This window comes from Gopherus evgoodei, unplaced genomic scaffold (genome assembly GCF_007399415.2).
Source record: "Gopherus evgoodei ecotype Sinaloan lineage unplaced genomic scaffold, rGopEvg1_v1.p scaffold_70_arrow_ctg1, whole genome shotgun sequence".
Lineage (NCBI taxonomy): Eukaryota > Metazoa > Chordata > Testudines > Testudinidae > Gopherus > Gopherus evgoodei.
Genome location: NW_022060091.1, coordinates 558664 through 578597, shown reverse-complemented (window position 1 = coordinate 578597; position 19934 = coordinate 558664). Strand labels below are relative to the sequence as shown.

Here is a 19934-nt window from a genome sequence, read left to right as displayed (position 1 = left end):
ATGCTCCCAGTCACTCTCTGCAGTGTCGCAGTTCCGCCCTGTTAGGGATAGAGGATGAGACATACCAAGGGCAGAATAGGAAGTGTGAGGGAGCAAGATATGCACAGCTAAGGTGTGCGCCTGAGAAACAGCTCTGGCTGTGCTCCTTCCCACTTCCGCACCATTTCCTCCTTAGATGAGATTCCCAGGATCTGACCAAGGGCTTGTCTAAAGGGAGAGTTAGATCATGGCGAGCTGGGTGTGACTCTCCAGAGCACTAGCCTTCCAGGTACTAACACTCTGTGTGGACCCTGCTTCAGTGCACTAAACATTCCCTAGTGCGTATTGAACTACCCCCATTTCAAACAGCACTAGGGCAAAATCCACTAGGGGACTTTTAGTGTGTGATAGCAGGGTCTGCATGGCCCCTTACTGCATAGCAACCTACCGCACTGTAGATTTCCACCCCAACTTGCCACACACTGACTGCCTGTGTGGAAAAAGCCCCAGGAAGGTTCAGATTTACCTTTAATCCTCAGCTAGAAGTGGCCACCTGTGCATCAATGCTGAGTGCGTGTGGGGATCTGGTTTCCATTTCCATGCTGCTCCCCTCTGCCTCCTGCTCTCAGAGTCTACCAGGTGGGGTAGTGCACTCAAGAGCAATGGGATTTCTAAAGGGCACCAACATCTGGCACGTGAACTGGCTCGTGTAGACTCTTGCTGGCGCCCACAGAAAGTTCCTTTGTGCACAATACATTGGGGCACTTTAGAATTAACACCCTGGTGTGGTGCACCATCACCCCATATGGACAAGCCCTTATTCCCTCTGCCAGGACACCTACCTTCCACTGCTGCACTAGGCCGGCTCTTGATTTCTTGCCTGATGCACACACCCGTGTATATTACAAGGGGCCTCCACGCCTCCTGCTCTGGACTTCTAGGGTTTATAGGGGAAAGCAGCCTCACACTGGCTCAGGCAGCTCTTGGGATCTCCACTGAGGCTGCTGCTAATGATCCCTGCTTTGAAAGTGCCCTCAGGAGGGAAGTCAATGCTATGGTGCTTGTTAAGACACTGTAAACATCATGGTCATTGACTACTGAGGCCTGGTCAACACTACAGAGTTAGGCTGACTCAAGACATCTTATGTCTACCTAACTATGGAAACGCTTACACTTAAATTTCGCTCCCACTGATGTAACTGCCCCACTATGCTGACTTAATAACCGCACCTCCACGAGCGGCGTAGAGTCAAGTTTACATTGACACTAACTACATCAGACACTGCATTGCTTATGTCAACTGTTATTGGCTTTCAGGAGCCTTCTCACAATGCCCCACACTGTCAGTGCAATCGGCACGAATGCTCCTGGTGAGGTCATGCACTGCCGACACAAGGAGCAAAGTGCAGACACGCACAAACAATGTAATTACTGCAGCGACTGTCTGCCAACGTAAGTTAGGTCGACTTATATTTGTCTGTAGACATGGCCTGAGTTAGAGAAGAATGATTTCCTTAGGATTTGGCCCATAGAAGTTATTCTTTGCTGACTGTTTGGGCTGGCTTGCCCATTCCAGGGTGAATTAACAGGTGTGTTGTATGTAAGGCCTGGGAGGTAATTGTTCTGCTCAGCTGGAGTAGTGTGACCAGTTCTGGGCACTGCACTTTAAGAGGGATGCGGAAAAATTAGACACAGTCCAGAAGAGAGCAACAAAAATGATAAAGAGGTTTAGAAAACCTGACTTGTGAGGAAAGGTAGAAAGAATTGGGAGTGTTAAGTCTAGAGAGGAGAAGGGTGAGGGGGGACGTGATAACAGTCTTCAGAGATGTACCAGGTTGTTAGAAGAGGATGATGATCCATTGCTCTCCATGTGCCCTGAGGGTAGGACAAGAAGGAAACTATAACAAAACATGCAGTGGAGTGCGGAGGAGTACTGTGGAATCACAGAGCAATTGTGTGGCACAGTGGAGAAGCCACTGGATTGGGACTATTCCGAGCTCTGCCACTGGCTTGTTGAATGACCATGGAGGCAAGTCACATCACCGCTTTATGCCTCAGTTTCCCTTATGTAAAATGGGGATAATGATGTCAAGCTCTTGGAGAGCTGGTAATGAAAAGCACAATATAAAACTAGGTCTTTTGATTATTAATGAGCCACAGTAGCGCATCAACTGCAAACCTAGGTGAGAACGACAGTTGTCTAAATGGCCAGTAATGCCCACCAACAAACATTGCTCCTTCTGTTTAAAAAACTAGGAAATAAAATGTCACAAAAAACCTTTGTTAATACAGATTTAAGGTGCGTGGTGATAGCTCGGCCTCTTCCCAAAACTGAGTTCAGCAAAACTCTGACTTCTGAGAACCAGGAAATAGAGAGAGAAGACAAATTCCCACATAACCTTAATTCTGCCCTATTTGTGCAATATCCTAAAATGCCCACACCACGCACTCTTTCTCTACCATGTCAGTGCAGTGGGGAGGTGCTCCCTGCCCTGACCCTATGTTCAAACACTGATCCTATTCCCCTAACAGAATACTACACTTTTAAAGTGTAACAGCCACTTCACACCCTTTTCCAGCCCCTGAGTTGCTGAAGACAGGGGAGAGTATTGTCACACTATGGCAGCACGGGCTTTTCAATAGCACCTTGCTCACTCATGCCATCCCCAATGACCAGGGAAGAAGGGCTGACAGGCTGTCTGGAGTGGCTGAAGAGCACAGGTACCAACCTCAGGCAGACTGTTCAGAATCAGGTCACAACCCCCACATTAGCTGTGAGTTCTAGACTTGGATTTCACCAATTAAGTATCAAGTGGGAACTCTGCAAGAAATACAGCAGCCTTAACCTGGAGTCATAGGCAGTCCCCTTGGGCACTCCAGTCTGTCTTGCCACCAGATAAGGCTGCCTTTGCAATAGATAGCTCCTTACATCAAAAATCACAATATTTAGGTTATTCCCAGTCCCAAAGGACCAGTCCCTTATCCCAGGTCAATTGCACTTTAGATCTTACACAAAAGATGATGCTTGTAGCCAATCCTATAGCAAACTATCTAAGGATTTATTAGCTAAGAAAAAGAAACAAGGGAGTTATGTACAAGGTTAATGCTGGTAAACACACACAAATGATTTACAGTCTTAGGTTCCAAAAGATGATAGAATCTGGTGTAATATACAAGCTCTGTGTGTCCTTTAGGGCTAATCCCAGCTAAGCAGATGGGGATCCATTGCTTATGCTTAGAAATCTTGCTCTGCCAAAGACCAAGCAGCACAGATTTACAGTTTCTTCTTGTCAGGGACTTTTTATTTCCTTCTCTCAAGCAAATGGGATGAGGCCTCATCATGGGTGTTAGGGGTGGAGTGTGTGTGTGTGTGTGTGGAAAATTACCACAGTGTTTTATCCTCTGATGTTCCACTGTGGTTCTTCTGGTATCTATGGGCTTGCTTTTGTTGGACTGGAAATAATATTTCACACTTGGTAATGATTCTTTTCTGACTGGGGAGGGAGGTTTCCAGTTTCAGAGCAAACAACTAAATATTACCTTAAAACATGGGATACAGACATTATAAGTGAGATTAACGCTGGCAGCACCTTACAAACATTCTGTGAAGTCTAAACATTTTTATAAATCTTATATTTCTTTTAACGATACCAACACACAGGTGAGTCAGACTCATTTCCAGCTGTGTATTTGTCAGTGTTCAGTGAGGCCTAGGGGCCTTGGCATGAGCTGGCACTTGGTCTGCCAGCATCACAGGGCATATTCTACCTCTGTCCGAAAAGCATGATAAGGCTGAATATAGCAATGATATTGAGGTATAACGCCACTGTCAATCCCAAGCAAAGTCTTCTCTTCTGTGTTAATGTCTCAAATCAAAGATGCATTTCATGGCAAAGATCAGGATTATCAGTATGACTTTACACTGGTCATTCCATCGTTGACCAGATCTTTACCCTTTGAGACATCAGTATGAAAAGATGGTTGAATTTAATCAGCCATACGCAGCACTTTTTATAGACTTCCGTAAACCCTTTGATTCACTGAATCAGGCAAGTTTCTGGAGTCTGATGAGGCAGCGACTTGGCGTCCCTGGAAAGCTCTATAATGAAATGGAAAGCTGTGTTTGAGTCAATGGCTGGTATATGGCATGGGGTTTCCTATCTCCATGGCAGTTAGGCCACGTTGTATTCTCTCCCCATCACTTTTCAACATCAGCATCAACTGGATGATGGATAAATATGAGGAGGCAGCTGTCAGGGGTGTTGAACTGAACACCATGATTCTTGGAGATCTCAAAGATGCTGTTGATTTTATCTTGTTGGCTCATGTTGGTGAGTTGCTGCAGCTGACAGCTGATCTGGTTGAACAAGAGGCAGCATGCATTGATCTGGTCATTAATCTGGAGAAAACAAAGTTGTAGGCCATTATCATCCAGCTCCAGATTACAAGCAGCTCAGTATTAAACTGTCTGAGCAGGACATAAGACAGGTGGCAACTCTCAAATCCTTGGACAGCTTCATAGACAGGGCTGGAGGATGCTCAGATGATGTGGACACTAGTACGGCAGCAGGTGCCACCACATTTCAGGCCTTTCAGTGACATCTGTAGGGACATAATGACATCCAGCTTTCTGCATAGCTGCAGATCTATAGAACTGAGGTGACACCAGCTCTGTGATACAACAGTGGAACGTGAGCACTGAGGAAGGCTGAAGAGCATTGGATTACTGGTTTTGATTCTCATCATCTTTGCCAGCTGCTCCATATTAAGTTAATAGACTCAAGTCTCAGAGTGCATGGTCTACCGTCCAGGAGAGTGCATTTTGACAGAGGACTTCGGAGTGCTATTTCCTAGCTATGCCAGGGCTCAGTTATTTGACCATTTGGGAATCACTTCCCTCCTCTGTGCCTCAGTTTTTTTGTCTATGAAATGGGGATAATAATACTTGAAATCCTTTGCAATGTGCTTTGAGGTCCACAGATGGAAAGGGGTATGACGGAGTTACATATCGTTAAAGGGGCTTACACATATTTCCCATTTATTTGGGCTCTTCGCACATGGACAGAAACAGCATGTGGGAAAATGGGAGATTTCTTTTGGGATTAGGATGCCTTTTGCATTGGCTTTGAGGCAGTATAGCAGAGCATAACATTTGAAATATACTACTAACCACCTGACCAGGATGAGGACAGTGACTGTGAAATACTCAGGAAGATTAGAGAGGCTACAAAGGCAGAAAACGCAATAATAATGAGGGATTTCAATTATCCCTGTATGGACTGGGTACATGTCACCTCAGGACAAGATACAGAGATAAAAGTTCTAGACACCATTAATGACTAATTCTTGGAGCAGCTAGTCCTGGAACCCACAAGGGGAGAGGCAATTCTTGATTTAGTCCCAAGTGGAGCCCAAGATCTGGTCCAGGAGGGTGAATGTAGATGAACTGCTCAGTAACACTGACCATAATGTAATTAAATTTAAACATCCTTGTAGGGGAAACCCTCCACTGTAGCATTTAACCTCAAAAAGAAGAACTACACAAAAATGAGGAGGCTAATTAAATTAAATTAAAAGGAACAGTCACAAGGGTGAAATGCCTGCAAACTGCATGGAGAGTATTTAAAAACACCACAATAGAGGCTCAAATTAAATTTACACATACATCTCTTAAAAAAAAGTAAGAGGACCAGAAAAATGGCTAACAGCAAAGTAAAAAAGGCAGTTAGAGACAAAAAGATATCTTTTAAGAATTGGAAGTCAAATACTCCTGAGGAAAATAAAAAGGAGCATAAACTCTGGCAAGTCAAGTATACAAGCATGAGTAAGGCAAGCTAAGAAAGAATTTGAAGAGTAACTAACTAAGAACACAAAAACTAAAAGCAATTTTTTTAAGTACATCAGAAGCAGGAAGCCTGACAAACAGTCAGTGGGGCCATTGGACTATCAAGGTGCGAAAGGAGCACTCAAGGAAAACAAAGCCATTTCAGAGAAGCTAAACGAATTCTTTGCATTAGTCTTTACTGCAGAAGATGTGCTTCTGTCATAACATTTCTTCCCAGATCTGGACCTTAGCGTCCAAAATATGGGTGTTAGCATGAAAACCTCCAAGCTTAGTTACCAGCTTGGACCTGGTAATTGCTGCCACCAGCCAGGAATTATACAGTGCCTAGCTCACTGTGATCTCCCCAAAACCTTCCCAGGGAACCCCAAGACCCAGATTCCTTGAGTCTCACCACAAAGGGAAATAACCCACTTCCCTTCTCCCTCTTCCCCTCCAGGTGTTCCCTCCCTGGGTTCCTGGAAAGATATACAGATTCAAGCTCCGTGCATCTAAACAAAGGGATTCCACCCTCCCTGCTTCAAGTCCTTAACCAGTGAAAAACACTCAAACAGGTCTTTAAAAGAAAGCTTTATATAAAAAGAAAGGAAAAAGATATAAAATGGTCTCTGTATTAAGGTAACAATATACAGGGTCAATTGCTTGAAGGAAAAAAAATGAATAAACAGCCTTATCCAAAAAGAGTACAATTTAACACATTCCAGCAACTACACACCTGTAAATACAAAAAAAAATAATATAAACCTATTGTCTTACTATCCTTGTACTTACAACTTGGAAACAGAAGATTAGAAAACCTGGAGATAGAAAAATCACTCTCAGAGCCGAGAGGGCACAGACCCAAGACAAAGAACAACGAATTCATACCCAAAACTTCACTCCACCCAGATTTCAAAAAGTCTTGTTTCCTGATTGGTCCTCTGGTCAGGTGTTTCAGGTTACTGTTTGTTAACCCTTTTATAGGTGAAAGAGACATTAACCCTTAGCTATCTGTTTATGACAACTTCTCACACTTAAGCTATTATTTTTAGGTGACAAATCTGAGGAACTGTCCCAGACTGAGTTGTCAATAGAGGAGGTTTTGGAAAAAAATAATAAATTAAACAGTAATAAGTCATCAGCACGAGATGGTATTCACTCAGGAATTCTGAAGGAACTTATATGAAATTGCAGAACTACTAACTGTGATATGCAACCTAGCACTTAAAACAGTTTCTGTACCAGATGAATGGAGGGTAACTAATGTAACGCCAATTTTTAAAAAAGGCTTCAGAGGCAGTCCTGGCAATTACAGGCCGGGAAGCCTAACTTCAGAACCAGGCAAATTGGTTGAACCTATAGTCAAGAACAGAATTATCAGACACATAGATGAATACAACTTGTTGGGGGAAGAACCAACACAGCTTTTGAAAAGGAAAATCATGCCCCATCAATCTATTAGAATTCTTCGGAGTTGTCAACAAGCATATGGACAATGGTGATCTAGTGGATATAGTGTACTTGGACTGTCAGAAAGGCTTTGACAAGATACCTCACCAAAGGCTCTCAAACAAAGTAAGCAGAGAAGGGATAAGAGGGAAGGTCCTCTCATGGATCAGTAACTGGTTAAAAAGACAGGAAACAAAGGGTAAACCCAGTCACTGGCGATGGGAGCTCACTGCTTCATGTGGAGGTTTGAAGGTAAGTGTCACTAACCTCGTGGTGAATTATATTTGTAGGCCAATGCAATCAAGGTTGTCCGTTTCCAATAGCTGACAAGAAGGTGTGAGTATCAGCAGAGGGAAAATTACTTTTTGTAGCACTTGTACTCCAATCTATATCTGGGAAATCAAAGTCTCCCTTAATCACACAATTCCCAGTAGTATTCGTTTCATTAAAAACAGGTCTCTATCCATATCGGATCCTGGTGGTCTGTAGCAGACTCCAAGATTATCCTGAGAGAACCTCTGGTAGCTTTCTTCCCCAAAGTGATTTTGGCTGAAACAGACTCTGTCTTATCTATTTCATCACTTCACATTTCTTTACAGTCTACCTTATCATTAATATACAATGCTGATCCACCACCTTTGCCTTTATTTCTCTCTCTCCTGAACAGGGGCGGCTCTAGACATTTCGCTGCCCCAAGCACGGCGGCATGCCACGGGGGGCGCTCTGCCGGTTGCCGGGAGTGCAGCAGGTGGGTCCGGTGGACCTCCTGCAGGCGCGCCTGCAGAGGGTCCGCTGCTCCCGCGGTCCGCTGTTCCCGCGGCTTTGGTGGACCTCCCGCAGGCATGCCTGTGGAATGTCCACCAGAGCCACGCGACCACCGGATCCTCCTCAGGCTTGCCTGAGGGAGGTCCACTGGAGCCGCCTGCTGCCCTCCCGGCGACCGGCAGAACCCCACCCCGGGGCATGCCTTCCCAAGCACACGCTTGGCGTGCTGGGGCCCGGAGCCGCCCCTGCTCCTGGACAGCACATACCCATCAATACCTGGTCTCTAGTCATGACTATTAATCCACCATGTTTCTGTTAACCCTATAATACCTGATTTCACTTCCAGCACCAGTAGTTCTAGTTCCTCCATTTTGTCACACCTTGCATTGTTGTACAAACATCTTAACTGTTGCTTCTTGACTTCGCCCACATTCCTTGCCTGATTGGGTACAGTTATTCTACTTCCCATATCACCTGTCTGACTGGTATCAGCACTATCCTTCCTCTTAATGTCCATTCTTCTACCCTCTGTGGCTCCTTTCTCCAGTGCTGTAATTGTTCTTATCTGATTTTCCTCTCTTTCAATGTTAGAATCAGGCACGGAGATTACATGAGCATCTCCCCCAAATTTCTAGTTTGAAGCTCTTTTAATCAGTTGTGCCAACCTCCATCCCCAAATGGTCCCTTTTGGTCTTAAATCTAAGAATCAATGATTAAAAAAGTTGGGGTATCGGGCAGAAGAGGAGCAAATTAACTGGGTGACAGCTCTTTGGCGTGTATGGAGAATATCTATGAATTTCTCTGAAGTGAAGAAGTTTCTCTGATGTGAGAGAATATAAACCCAGCTCTTTGTTCGCAGTGAGAACTCTTATGGAATCTGTCATGAACATACAGCAAAGGGTCGCATAAAACCCTCCTTTACCTGTAAAGGATTAAGAAGCTCAGATAACCTGGTTGGCACCTGATTAAAAGGACCAATAAGTGGAGAAAATACTTTCAAATCTGTCGGGGAAGGTTTTTGTTGTGTGTTCCTTTGTTCTCTCTGGGACAACTAGGAACCAGGGCAGGGAAAATACGTCTCCTAAAGCCATACTTGCGTTTAGCATCTAAGATTACAAATTGTAAGTAATTGGAAGGAAATGTGTTAGATTATTTTTTTGGTTTAGCTTGTGAATTTTCCCTGTGCTAAGAGGGAGGTTCTTCCTGTTTTTGTAACTTTAAAGTTTTGTCTGGAAGGGAATCCTCAGTATTTTGAATCTGATTGCTTTCTAAATTACCTTCCATCTTGATTTTACAGAGGTGCTTCTTTTACTTTTTTCATTATATTAAAGTTTTGTTTTTAAGAATCTGATTGGGTTTTTAGGAAACTAAAAATCCAAGGGTCTGGTCACAAGAGTTTAGAGTGGGGAGGGAACCCTGACAGGATCAAAAGATGGAAATCTATCTGATTTCATGATAGAGCCAAATCGTTTGATGTTCATTACTTTTCACTATCACAGGATGCAGCTCATGGAGAAAGGAGATGTGGAAAATCAAACAGATTTCACAGAATTCATTCTCCTGGGGTTTGGGGATCTCCCAGAACTGCAGATCCTCCTCTTCCTGCTTTTCCTAGTGATCTACATTGTGACCATGGCCGGGAACATCCTCATCATTGCTCTAGTTGTAACTGATCAGCACCTACACACCCCCATGTACTTCTTCTTGGGGAACTTGTCCTGCCTGGAGACCTGCTACACTTCTGCTGTCCTGCCCAGGATGCTGACCAGTCTCCTGACTGGGGACAGAACCATTTCTGTGGAGGGCTGCATGACACAGTTTTTCTTCTTTTGTTTTCTAGCAACTACGGAATGTTATCTCCTGGCAGCGATGTCTTATGACCGATATTTAGCCATATGCAAACCACTGCACTATGGAACATGTATGAATGGCAAGTTGTGCCTCCAACTAGCAGCTGGGTGTTGGGTAATTGGATTTCTACCTTGTACAATAACTATGTGTTTTATGTCACAATTAATTTTCTGTGGTCCCAACGAAATGGACCATTTCTTTTGTGATTTCACCCCAATGCTAAAGCTCTCTTGCAGTGACACCAGCCAGATGATGCTGGTTCTTTATATATTTTCCTTCCCAGATGCAGTTTCCCCATTTCTATTAACCTTGACATCCTATGTTTGTATCGTTAGCACCATCCTGAGAATTCCTTCCACCACCGGGAGGCAAAGGGCCTTTTCCACCTGCTCCTCTCACCTCATCGTGGTAACACTTTTCTATGGGACCATAATGATTGTCTACATGCTACCAAAATCCAGCAACCTGAGAGCCCTGAATAAAATGTTCTCTGTCTGCTACACAGTCCTGACTCCCCTGGCCAATCCCCTCGTCTACAGCCTGAGAAACAGAGAGGTCAAGGAGGCCCTGAGAAAAGCTGTCAGGAAATATCTGGCCCTCCCAAATAATTCAAACTAGTTGAATGAAATGAGGATCAATCAATCTGGTTTCTATTGTGAAAGAAGGAGGGTCTAAGTGGGCCCTGATACAGAAATGCAGTATACAAGAGACGTGTGTGCGTGCACACATAAACACACACACACACAAATATATATGAATATAAGAGAGATACAGATGGTTGAAATTTTGCAGGGGGAGGAGGGGAGAGATTTTGACTTTTCATCAAAATAACTGAAACCTGAAAAATGAAAAAAAAATTATTTTTGGCAACTGACATCTGAAAACCTTCAGATGGAAACTGTAAAAATAAATAATAAAATTATGAACTGTTTTTGTGGCTGTGTTCGTCCCAAAATATTACAAAGATAAGGTGTGACCCTCTGTACCTCAAAATAGCACCCTAGACCCCAATATTCACCACTGTGATATGATTATGGTGTGTTTGGTACAAAGTATACCTTGGGAAATATCATTTGAGAAGTCTTGATCTGCTGAACAATAATATCCTGTTGAACTGTGGGTACTATAATTGTATTTGATGTTATGAAGTATTGCTAAATGTGTTACTGAAATATAGTGAGGTTGGAAGATGGCCACAGCTGGCCTTTCTGTAACAACAAAGGGGCAACCTTCGCTGGCCAAACAGGCGTTGATGGCCCATCAAGAAGAATCCACTCTCCCAGAGACTTGATTGAGGGCACATACACAATGGGTACTGCCCAACTTCACATCACAGCAAGGAGAGAAAGTATAAGGAGGGTCAATAACATCACCACTTAGTCTCTCTCCTCCACCATCTCAACACCTGGAAGATCGTCTGGAAGACAAAGACTTTGAGCTGAGGAAGACTGGTCCCAGACTGGGAAGGGATTCCAGCCTGTGTATAGAGAACTGTGAGCTACCTGTAACATCTATTAGGGTGAGAAACTGTTTGATTCAAATCTTACTTCATTTGTTGAATTTAGACTGCACATTTATTTTTATTTCTTATGTAACCAACTCTGATCTCTATGCCTGCTTCTTACAATCACTTAAAATCTATCTTTCTGTAGTTAACAAATCTGTTTTATATTTTACCTAAAACCATTGGTTTCTGGTTGAAGTGCTTGGGGAAATCTCAGCTCAGCTTAACAAGGGCTGTTGCACATCTACTTTTAATTGTTGGCACGGTAACTTAATTAATGAGCTTGCATTGTCCAAGGGAGTCTTGAGCAGTGTAAGATGGTATATTTCTAGGGTGCAAGGCTGGGGTGATTGGCTGATGCCTCTCTCTGCTTATGTCTACACTACAAAATTAGGTCGATTTTATAGAAGTCGATTGGGTATGTCTCCATTAAGGGCATTAAGTTGCCAGAGTGCATTCTCACTACCATGGCTATCATCGACTTATGGAGAGATTCACTGAGGGAAGCTATCCCACGGTTCCCGCAATCTCAGCTGCCCATTGGAATTCTGCGTTAAACTCCCAGTGCCTGATGGGGCAAAAATATTGTTGCGGGTGGTTTGGAGTACGTCGCATGGCACATGAAAGCAATGGCAGACAATCGTTTCGTGCCTTTTTTCCTGGGATACTGTAGTGAGGACTGCCCCACTCCCTGGGAGGATGGGCTGTGGCAGGCTAGGGAGCCTGCGCAGCCTGGGAGCCAATCAGAAAAGGGCTTATGGGGAGCCAATCAGGGCCCAGATGGGAGGGAACCAATCAGGGCCAGGCTCACCAATATATAAAGGCTGCCCAGAGCAGGAGCAGTCAGTCTGTTCCAGGCTTTTGACAGGGGAAAGTCAGTCTCCAAGGGGAGACTAGCACTGTGGACAGTGCAGTGCTGGGCAGGCTCAGGGAGGCTAGAAGGCTCTAGCCCATAGCTGCCAGGCTGCAGGCCCTGAAGGGAAGGGCCTAGCGGGTGCAAGGGGCCATAGGGGAAGCAGCCCAGGGGAACAAACAGAGGAGGGGAAAGAAAGAGGACAGGGAGGCTGACGCCAGAGGGTCCCTGGGCCGGGACCCAGAGTAGAGGGTGGGCCTGGGTCCCCCCCCTTCCTCCTTGCAGTACACCCAGCCATTAGCCGTAGGGAGTGGCCATTATAGACTACGCCTGATCCCTGACAAGAGGGATTAGACTTTGGGGTGTGTGGTTGCATATGGTAGCTGGAATGTTGGACTGCTGATCACCGATCCCCGGAATGGGGTCCAGATGGACTAAGGGACACTGTCAGAGGGCAGTGGCCTTGAAGAGGACGCTGCTGAGCAGGGAGCAACGTGGGTCCAGCGACAGCAGCAGAGGGCAGAACAATGGATGGGACACCACCAGGAGGGGGTGCTCCACTGGAATAGAGCTAATTCCCGGAGTCACCAGCAGGAGATGCCGTGGGTGGTGAGTCCCAACCCGCCTACAGATACCTATGCAGATGCCATAACACGGCAAGCATGGAGACCTCTCAGCTCCCTTTCACCGCTGCTGCGTTCCTGGAATATCATGCGAGCTGGAGGCTTCTGCCTCAGGCTGCTCTCCCAGCCAGCAGCACCACGCGGTTGCACCTACCCCAGCCTACCCCTTGCTCCCATGGATCATGAAGCCTGGAGAATAGTAAGGAGCAGTTAAGAGTAGGTTAGATAAATGTCTATCAGGGATGGTCTAGACAGTATTTGGCCCTGCCATGAGGGCAAGAGACTGGACTCGGTGACCTCTCAAGGTCCCTTCCAGCCCTAGAGTCTATGAACTATAGGCTGAGCAAGTGCAGAAGGTAGAATGTACCTTCTGGATGTTTAAAAGCTCGCTGGTGCTGTTTGCTGACTAGGTCAGACCTCAGCACAACCAACATTCCCATTGTTGTTGCTGCTTGCTGTGTGCTCCATAATATCTGTGAGAGTAAGGGGAAGACATTTATGGTGGAGTGGGAGGTTGAGACAAATCGCCTGGCATCCGATTTTGAGGATCCAGACACCAGTGCAATTAGAAGAGCAGAGCAAGGTATGCTGAGCATGAGAGAGGCTTTGGAAACCAGTTTCATGACTGGCCAGACTTTGATGTGACAGTTTGTGTTTATCTTTGATGCAAACCCATCTCCTTTGTTAATTTTAGTTCTCTGTAAGCCAACTCCACCCCCTCGAAATAAAGTAAGTATTGTTTTTAAACCATGCATTCTTTCTTTATTAATTTTTTTAAAAAATGAGATAATGGACAAGGTAGCCCAGGTGGGGTGGGGAGGAGGGAAAGACAAGGCCACATTTCTTATTGTAGCCACACTAAAAAACAAACTGTTTGAATGACAGCCGTCTGTTGCTTGGGCCATCCCCTGGAGTGGAGTGGCTGGGCACCTGGAGCCTCTTACCCTCCCTGCATTCTTGGGCATCTGGGTGAGGAGGCTATGGGACATGGGGAGGAGGGTAGGCACTTATACAGTGGATGCAGCAGTGGGTCTGTGCTCTTGTTGGCTTTCCTGCAGCTCCAACAGATATTTCATCATGTCAATTTGCTCCCCCATTAGCCTCAGCATCAGGTCCTGCTTCCGCTCTTCGTGCTCACATAATTCTTTCCTGACCTCTGCCACTGAATGCCTTCATGCATTAAGCTGCGCCCTATCAGTGCGGGAGGACTGCAGGATCTTGGAAAACATGTAATCGCTAGTGCATTTTTTCGCCTTCTAATCTGCGATAACCTCAGGAACAGAGATGATAGGGGGAGAGTAGAAACATCCTATGCTCTACAATTCTGGGGGGAATGCATGGTCACCTGTGCTGCTGAGTTCATCACCCTGACCAAACAGGAAATTAAATTCAAAAGTTCCCGGGGCTTTTCCTGTGTGCCCGGCTAGTGCATCAGAGTTCAAAGTGCTGTCCAGGGTGGTCACAAAGGAGCACTCTGGGATAGCTCCCGAAAGCAAATACCATCAATTTGCGTTTGCACTACCACAAATTCAACCCAGCAAAGTCGATTTTAATGCTATTCCACTCATCGGGGAGGAGTACAGAAGTTGATTTTAAGAGCCCTTTAGGTCAACAGAAAGGGTTTGGTTGTGTGGAGGCAGTAATTTTTAAATCTACCTAATGTGGCTAAATTTGACCTAACCCCATAGTGTAGACCAGGGCTCTGTATAATTCATGACTGCCTTAGAGAACATTCATGCAATTTAACTGGGTGTGGGTCTCCACAAGCTGATGGCTGAGTGATCACAGCACCTGGAGGGGTTTGCTGCTTGTCACTGGCATACTATTGTGAGGGACAGCCCAGGCTGGAGAGTTAAGGGGATACACCAGTCCCACACCTCCAGATTGTACCCTGGGGATCCCATCACACAAGGAGAGTGAGGTAATATCTATCATTGGACCATCTTCTGCTGGTGAGAGACTCAAACTTATACAGAAGAGCTCTTCTTCAGGACTGGGAAATGTACTCAATGTCTCAGCTAAATACAAGGTGGAACAGATTGTTTAGCATAAGTAGTTGACATATTTCAAGGGACTGCTATAGAGTGATCTCTTTGTGAAAAGTGTTCACCCAAAGGTGATACAGTGCTTGTCTTTTATCATTTTTCTGTGTCAGTTCATTGGAGAGCATAGTGATTGTCTGGTTTCACCTACGTAGCTGTTGTCTGGGCATTTGATTCACTGGGTGAAGTACAGCACATGTCTTGATAGGCACATGTAGGACCCATGGATCTTGAAAGGTGTGTTGTGGGGAATATTGCTCATCATAGCAGTCGAGATATCACTGCTGCTTTTGCATCTGTTGTTCTGGCAGGATCTGATGCTGCTTTGAGTGGGTGTGTCCTGATCTGTGGGGAACTTGCTTCTGATGATGAGCTTGGAAAGGATGAGAGGTTGTTTGAAAGCCAAAGTGGGGATTCTGGAAAGATTTCTTTCAGGATGTGATCCCCATCGAGTGTGGATTGTAATTGTTTAATGACACTTTTCACAAAGCAATCACTCTACGTCTGACTTCTCAGGCCTTGGCTACACTTGAGAGTTACAGCACTGTTAGTGGCTTTATAGCACTGTAACTCACACTGGCAAGGCACATACAGCACTGTATCTCCGTGGCTACAGCACTGTTTGTACTCCACCTCCCCGAGAGGAATAAAGAGAATAGTGCTGCTGCTACAGCGCTGGGGTGCCAGTGTAAGCTTTCTCATCTGGGCTGGTCTGCAACCCTTCTCTATGACTTTTTCCCCCTTGCTTGGGATGCCAGCTTCAGATTGCTTCTGCAATTTTGACAAAATAATTCCAAGCCTCCTCCACATTCAGATCCTAAAGCTCTTCACACCAGTCCACTTCCCAAATAATTCCCTTAATTTTTTTAAGTTGGCCCTTTTGAAATCAAGTACCCTAGTTGTATATCCAGTTTTGTTTATCCTTCCATTTAGTTGCAATTAGCTCATAATCGCTCAAACCAAGGTTGTCCCCTACAACCAATTTTTCTATGAGGTCCTCATTGCTCACCAATACCAAATCTCAAATGGCAACACCTCTTTTTGGTTCAGCAACTAGTTGATGAAGAAATCTGTCAGCAATCACCTCCAGGAAAATCTGGGCCCCTGCTATTAGTTTCAGAGTGGTAGCCTGTTAGTCTCTATCAGCAAAAACAGTGAGGAGTCCTTGTGGCATCTTAGAGACTAACAAATTTATTTGAGCATAAGCTTTTGTGGGCTAGAACCCACTTGATCAGATGCATGGAGTGAAAAATACAGTAAACAGAATATATATTCTAGCACATGAACAGATGGCAGTTGCCTCACCAAGTGTGGGGTCAGTGCTTACGAGCCAACTCAATTAAGGTGGGAGTGGCCTATTCTCAATAGTTGACAAGAGGGGGGTGAATATCAAGGGAGGGAAAATTACTTTTGTAGTGCCAACAAGGCTAATGCAATCAAGGTGGCCAATTTCCAACAATTGACAAGAAGGTGAAAGTATCAGCAGAGGAAAAATTATTCTTTGTAGCATTTGTCCTCTAAACTATCACTTCCCCAAAGTGATTTTGGCCAAAACCAACTCTGTCTTATCTAGTCCATCATTTCTAATTTCTTTACCGTCTACCTTATCATTAATATACAATACTGATCCACCCATCTTAGCCTTTATTTCTGTCTTTCCTGAACAGCACATACCCATCAATACATAGTCTCCAGTCATGACAATTGTTCCACCATGTTTCTGTTATCCCTATAATACCTGGTTTCACTTCCAGCATCAGTAGTTCTAGTTCCTCCATTTTGTCACCCAGGCTCCTTGCATTAGTGTACAAACATCTTAACTGTTGCTGCTTGGCTTCATCCACATTCCTTGCCTGATTGAGTACAGTTATTCTAGTTCCCATATCACCTTTCTGACTGGCATCAGCACTATCCTTCCTCTTAATGTCCATTCTCCTACACACTGTGGCTCTTTTCTCCATTGCTGTATCCTTTTACTTGATTTTCCTCCCTCTCAATTCTAGAATCAGGCATGGAGATTACATGAGCATCTCCCCCAAGTTTCTAGTTTAAAGCTCTTTTAATCAACTGTGCCAATCTCCATCCACAAATGGTCCCTTTTGGTCTTAAATCTAAATCAATGAATGAAAAAAGTTGGAGTATGGGACAGAAGAGGGGCAAATTAACTGGGTGAAAGCTCTTTGGGGTGTGTGAGGAAACTCTATGAATCTCTCTGAAGTGAAGAAGTTTCTCTGTTGAGAGACAATATAAATCCAGCTCTCAGTTTGCAGTGGGAACTCTTATGGGATCAAAAGATGGAAATCTATCTAATTTCATAGTACAGTCAAATCTTCTAATGTTCATTACTTTTCACTATCACAAGATGCAGCTCATGGAGAAAGGAGTTTTGGAAAATCAAACAGATTTCACAGAATTCATCCTCCTGGGGTTTGGGGATCTCCCAGAACTGCAGATCCTCCTCTTCCTGCTTTTCCTAGTGATCTACATTGTGACCATGGCCGGGAACATCCTCATCATTGCTCTAGTTGTGACTGATCAGCACCTTCACACCCCCACGTGCTTCTTCCTGGGGAACTTGTTCTGCCTGGAGACCTGCTACACTTCTGTCCCCCTGCCCAGGATGCTGACCAGTCTCCTGACTGGGGACAGAACCATTTCTGTGGGGGGCTGCATGACACAGGTTTTTTTCTTTTGTTTTCTAGCAACTATGGAATGTTATCTCCTGGCAGCGATGTCTTATGATCGGTATTTAGCCATATACAAACCATTGCACTATGGAACATGTATGTATGGCAAGTTGTGCCTCCAGCTAGCAGCTGAGTGCTGGATAAGTGGATTTCTACCGTGTACAATAATGATGTGTTATGTCACAATCAATTTTCTGTGGTCCCAATGAAATGGACTATTTCTTTTGTGATCTCAACCCAATTTTAAAGCTCTCCTGCAGCGACACTAACCAGATGATGCTGGTTCTTTATATATTTTCCTTACCAGATGTAGTTTCCCCATTTCTATTAACCTTGACATCCTATGTCTGTATCGTTAGCATCACCCTGAGAATCCCTTCCACCACTGGGAGGCAAAGGGCCTTTTCCACCTGCTCCTCTCACCTCATCGTGGTAACACTTTTCTATGGGACCTGCTGCAAATTGCCAGTACTGTTATGCTAGGTCTCACGCTGTCTTCTTTGGGGAAGGTTCAGGGTGCCATTGCTTGCCTCTGAACCAGTATTTTAATTACCCACTAGTGTCCTTGAGGAGGGGAGTGGAGAGGGAGGGACCTGGGCCCGCCCTCTTCTCCAGGTCCCAACCCAGGGACCCTGAGGTTTGTGGTGAACCACTTGAACTAGCGGTTCCTTCCCCTGGGCTACTTCCCTCTCCTGCCCTTCAGCTTGTGAAGGGGCTTCTTGCCCTCCTTCTACACAAGCCAGGTGCCCCTTACCTAGGGTTTCTTTTGGATTTCTCAGCCCACTGCATCACCCCTCCAAACTTTCCTTTTGTCTCTCTTCAAAACTGTTCTCTTCTCCAACTCCTTTAAACTGCTCTCTGCTCCAACCAAACCTTCCTGCTCCAACTCCCACACTGTCTGACTGAAGCAGGGGTTTTTATCACATGACTGGCTTCAGGTGCTCTAGTTAATCTGTAGCAAACCTTCCTCCTCTTGCAGGGAATAAGGCTCCCTGCTAACACTCTCCTGCTGCCCTCTGGCCATGCTGTATCACATATCCCCCACCCCTGCTCAACACCAAGGGGTTGGGCTACTTGGGACGAGAGGCAGTGCCGTCATGATAGGCCATCAGCATTGCCATGTTGGCTTCTAGCTCTATGCTGGACCCGAAAATGGAAAGGCTGCAGAGAGAGGAACCATCTTGTCACTCTGGCCTTTCTCTCCTTGTTCTTGTGCATCCACTGGAGTGGGGCGTGGTCTGTCACGAGGGTAAACCACCACCCCAGGAGATAGTAGCGGAGAGTCTCCATAGCCCATTTTATCACCAGACATTCCTTTTTGACAACAGCGTACTTCTTTTCCCTGGGGAGGAGCTTCCGGCTGAGGTACAAGATGCGGTGCTCCTCCTCCCCTACCATCTGGGAAAGGACAGCACTGGGACGCACCTCCGAGGCGTCCATTTGTAGCATGAATTCCTTGTCGAAGTCTGGGGCTATGAGTACTGGATGGCAGCACAGGGCTGTCCGTAAATCTGCAAATGCTTCTTCTGTCTCATCAATCCACTTTACTATCTCGGAGCTCCGAGCTTTTATCAGATCCGTCAATGGCCCTGCTCTTGTGGCAAAATGAGGGATGAATCTCTGATAGTACCCTACTATCCCTAAAAATGCTCTGACCTGCTTTTTGCAGAATGGTCGAGGCCAACCTAATATTGCCTCCACTTTGTTCCTTTGGGATTTTACCAAACCTCTCCCTACTACATGCCCGAGGTATCTGGCCTCAGCTAGTCCTATCACACACTTGAGAGGGTTAGCAGTGAGACCGGCCTTTCGCAGGGTGTCCAGCACTGCTTCTACTTTTTCTAGGTGTGTTTCCCAGTCAGGGCTATGTATGACTATGTCGTCTAGATAGGCGGCGGCATACTTGGCGTGGGGTCGTAATAACTTATCCATAAGTCTTTGGAATGTTGCACGGGCCCCATGGAGTCCGAAATGGAGGACAGTGTATTGAAACAGGCCATCAGGTGTAGAGAAGGCAGTGTTTTCCTTGGCATCCTTGGCCAGGGGAATTTGCCAATATCCTTTGGTCAGATCCAGAGTGGTTAGGTATCGGGCCTTGCCTAACTGATCAACTAGCTCGTCAATGCGTGGTATTAGGTAGGCATCGAAGTGGGATACTTCATTCAATTTCCAGAAGTCATTACAAAACCTCAGGGTGCCATCAGGCTTGGGGACTAGAACGATTGGATTGGCCCACTGGCTGTGGGATTCTTCAATGACCCCGAGTTCCAGCATCTTCTTCACTTCCATCCTAATTTCTTCCCTTTTACCTTCCGGTATTCGGTATGGTCTTATCATCACCCTTACTCCGGGGCTGGTGA

The 19934-nt window shown here is 45.4% G+C and overlaps 1 protein-coding gene across 1 annotated transcript; it reads left to right on the top strand.

The window, feature by feature from the left end:
* The first annotated feature begins 9514 nt into the window (after positions 1–9514).
* LOC115643767 (olfactory receptor 6C4-like) lies at positions 9515–10483 on the top strand. The gene has a single exon (XM_030547750.1). It carries the CDS (start codon positions 9515–9517, stop codon positions 10481–10483), a length of 969 nt encoding a protein of 322 aa, XP_030403610.1.
* The last annotated feature ends 9451 nt before the right edge of the window (positions 10484–19934 follow it).

Excerpts from the sequence above, each read along its gene's own strand:
- LOC115643767 (XM_030547750.1), top strand. The coding sequence starts at position 9,515 with ATGCAGCTCATGGAGAAAGGAGATGTGGAAAATCAAACAGATTTCACA.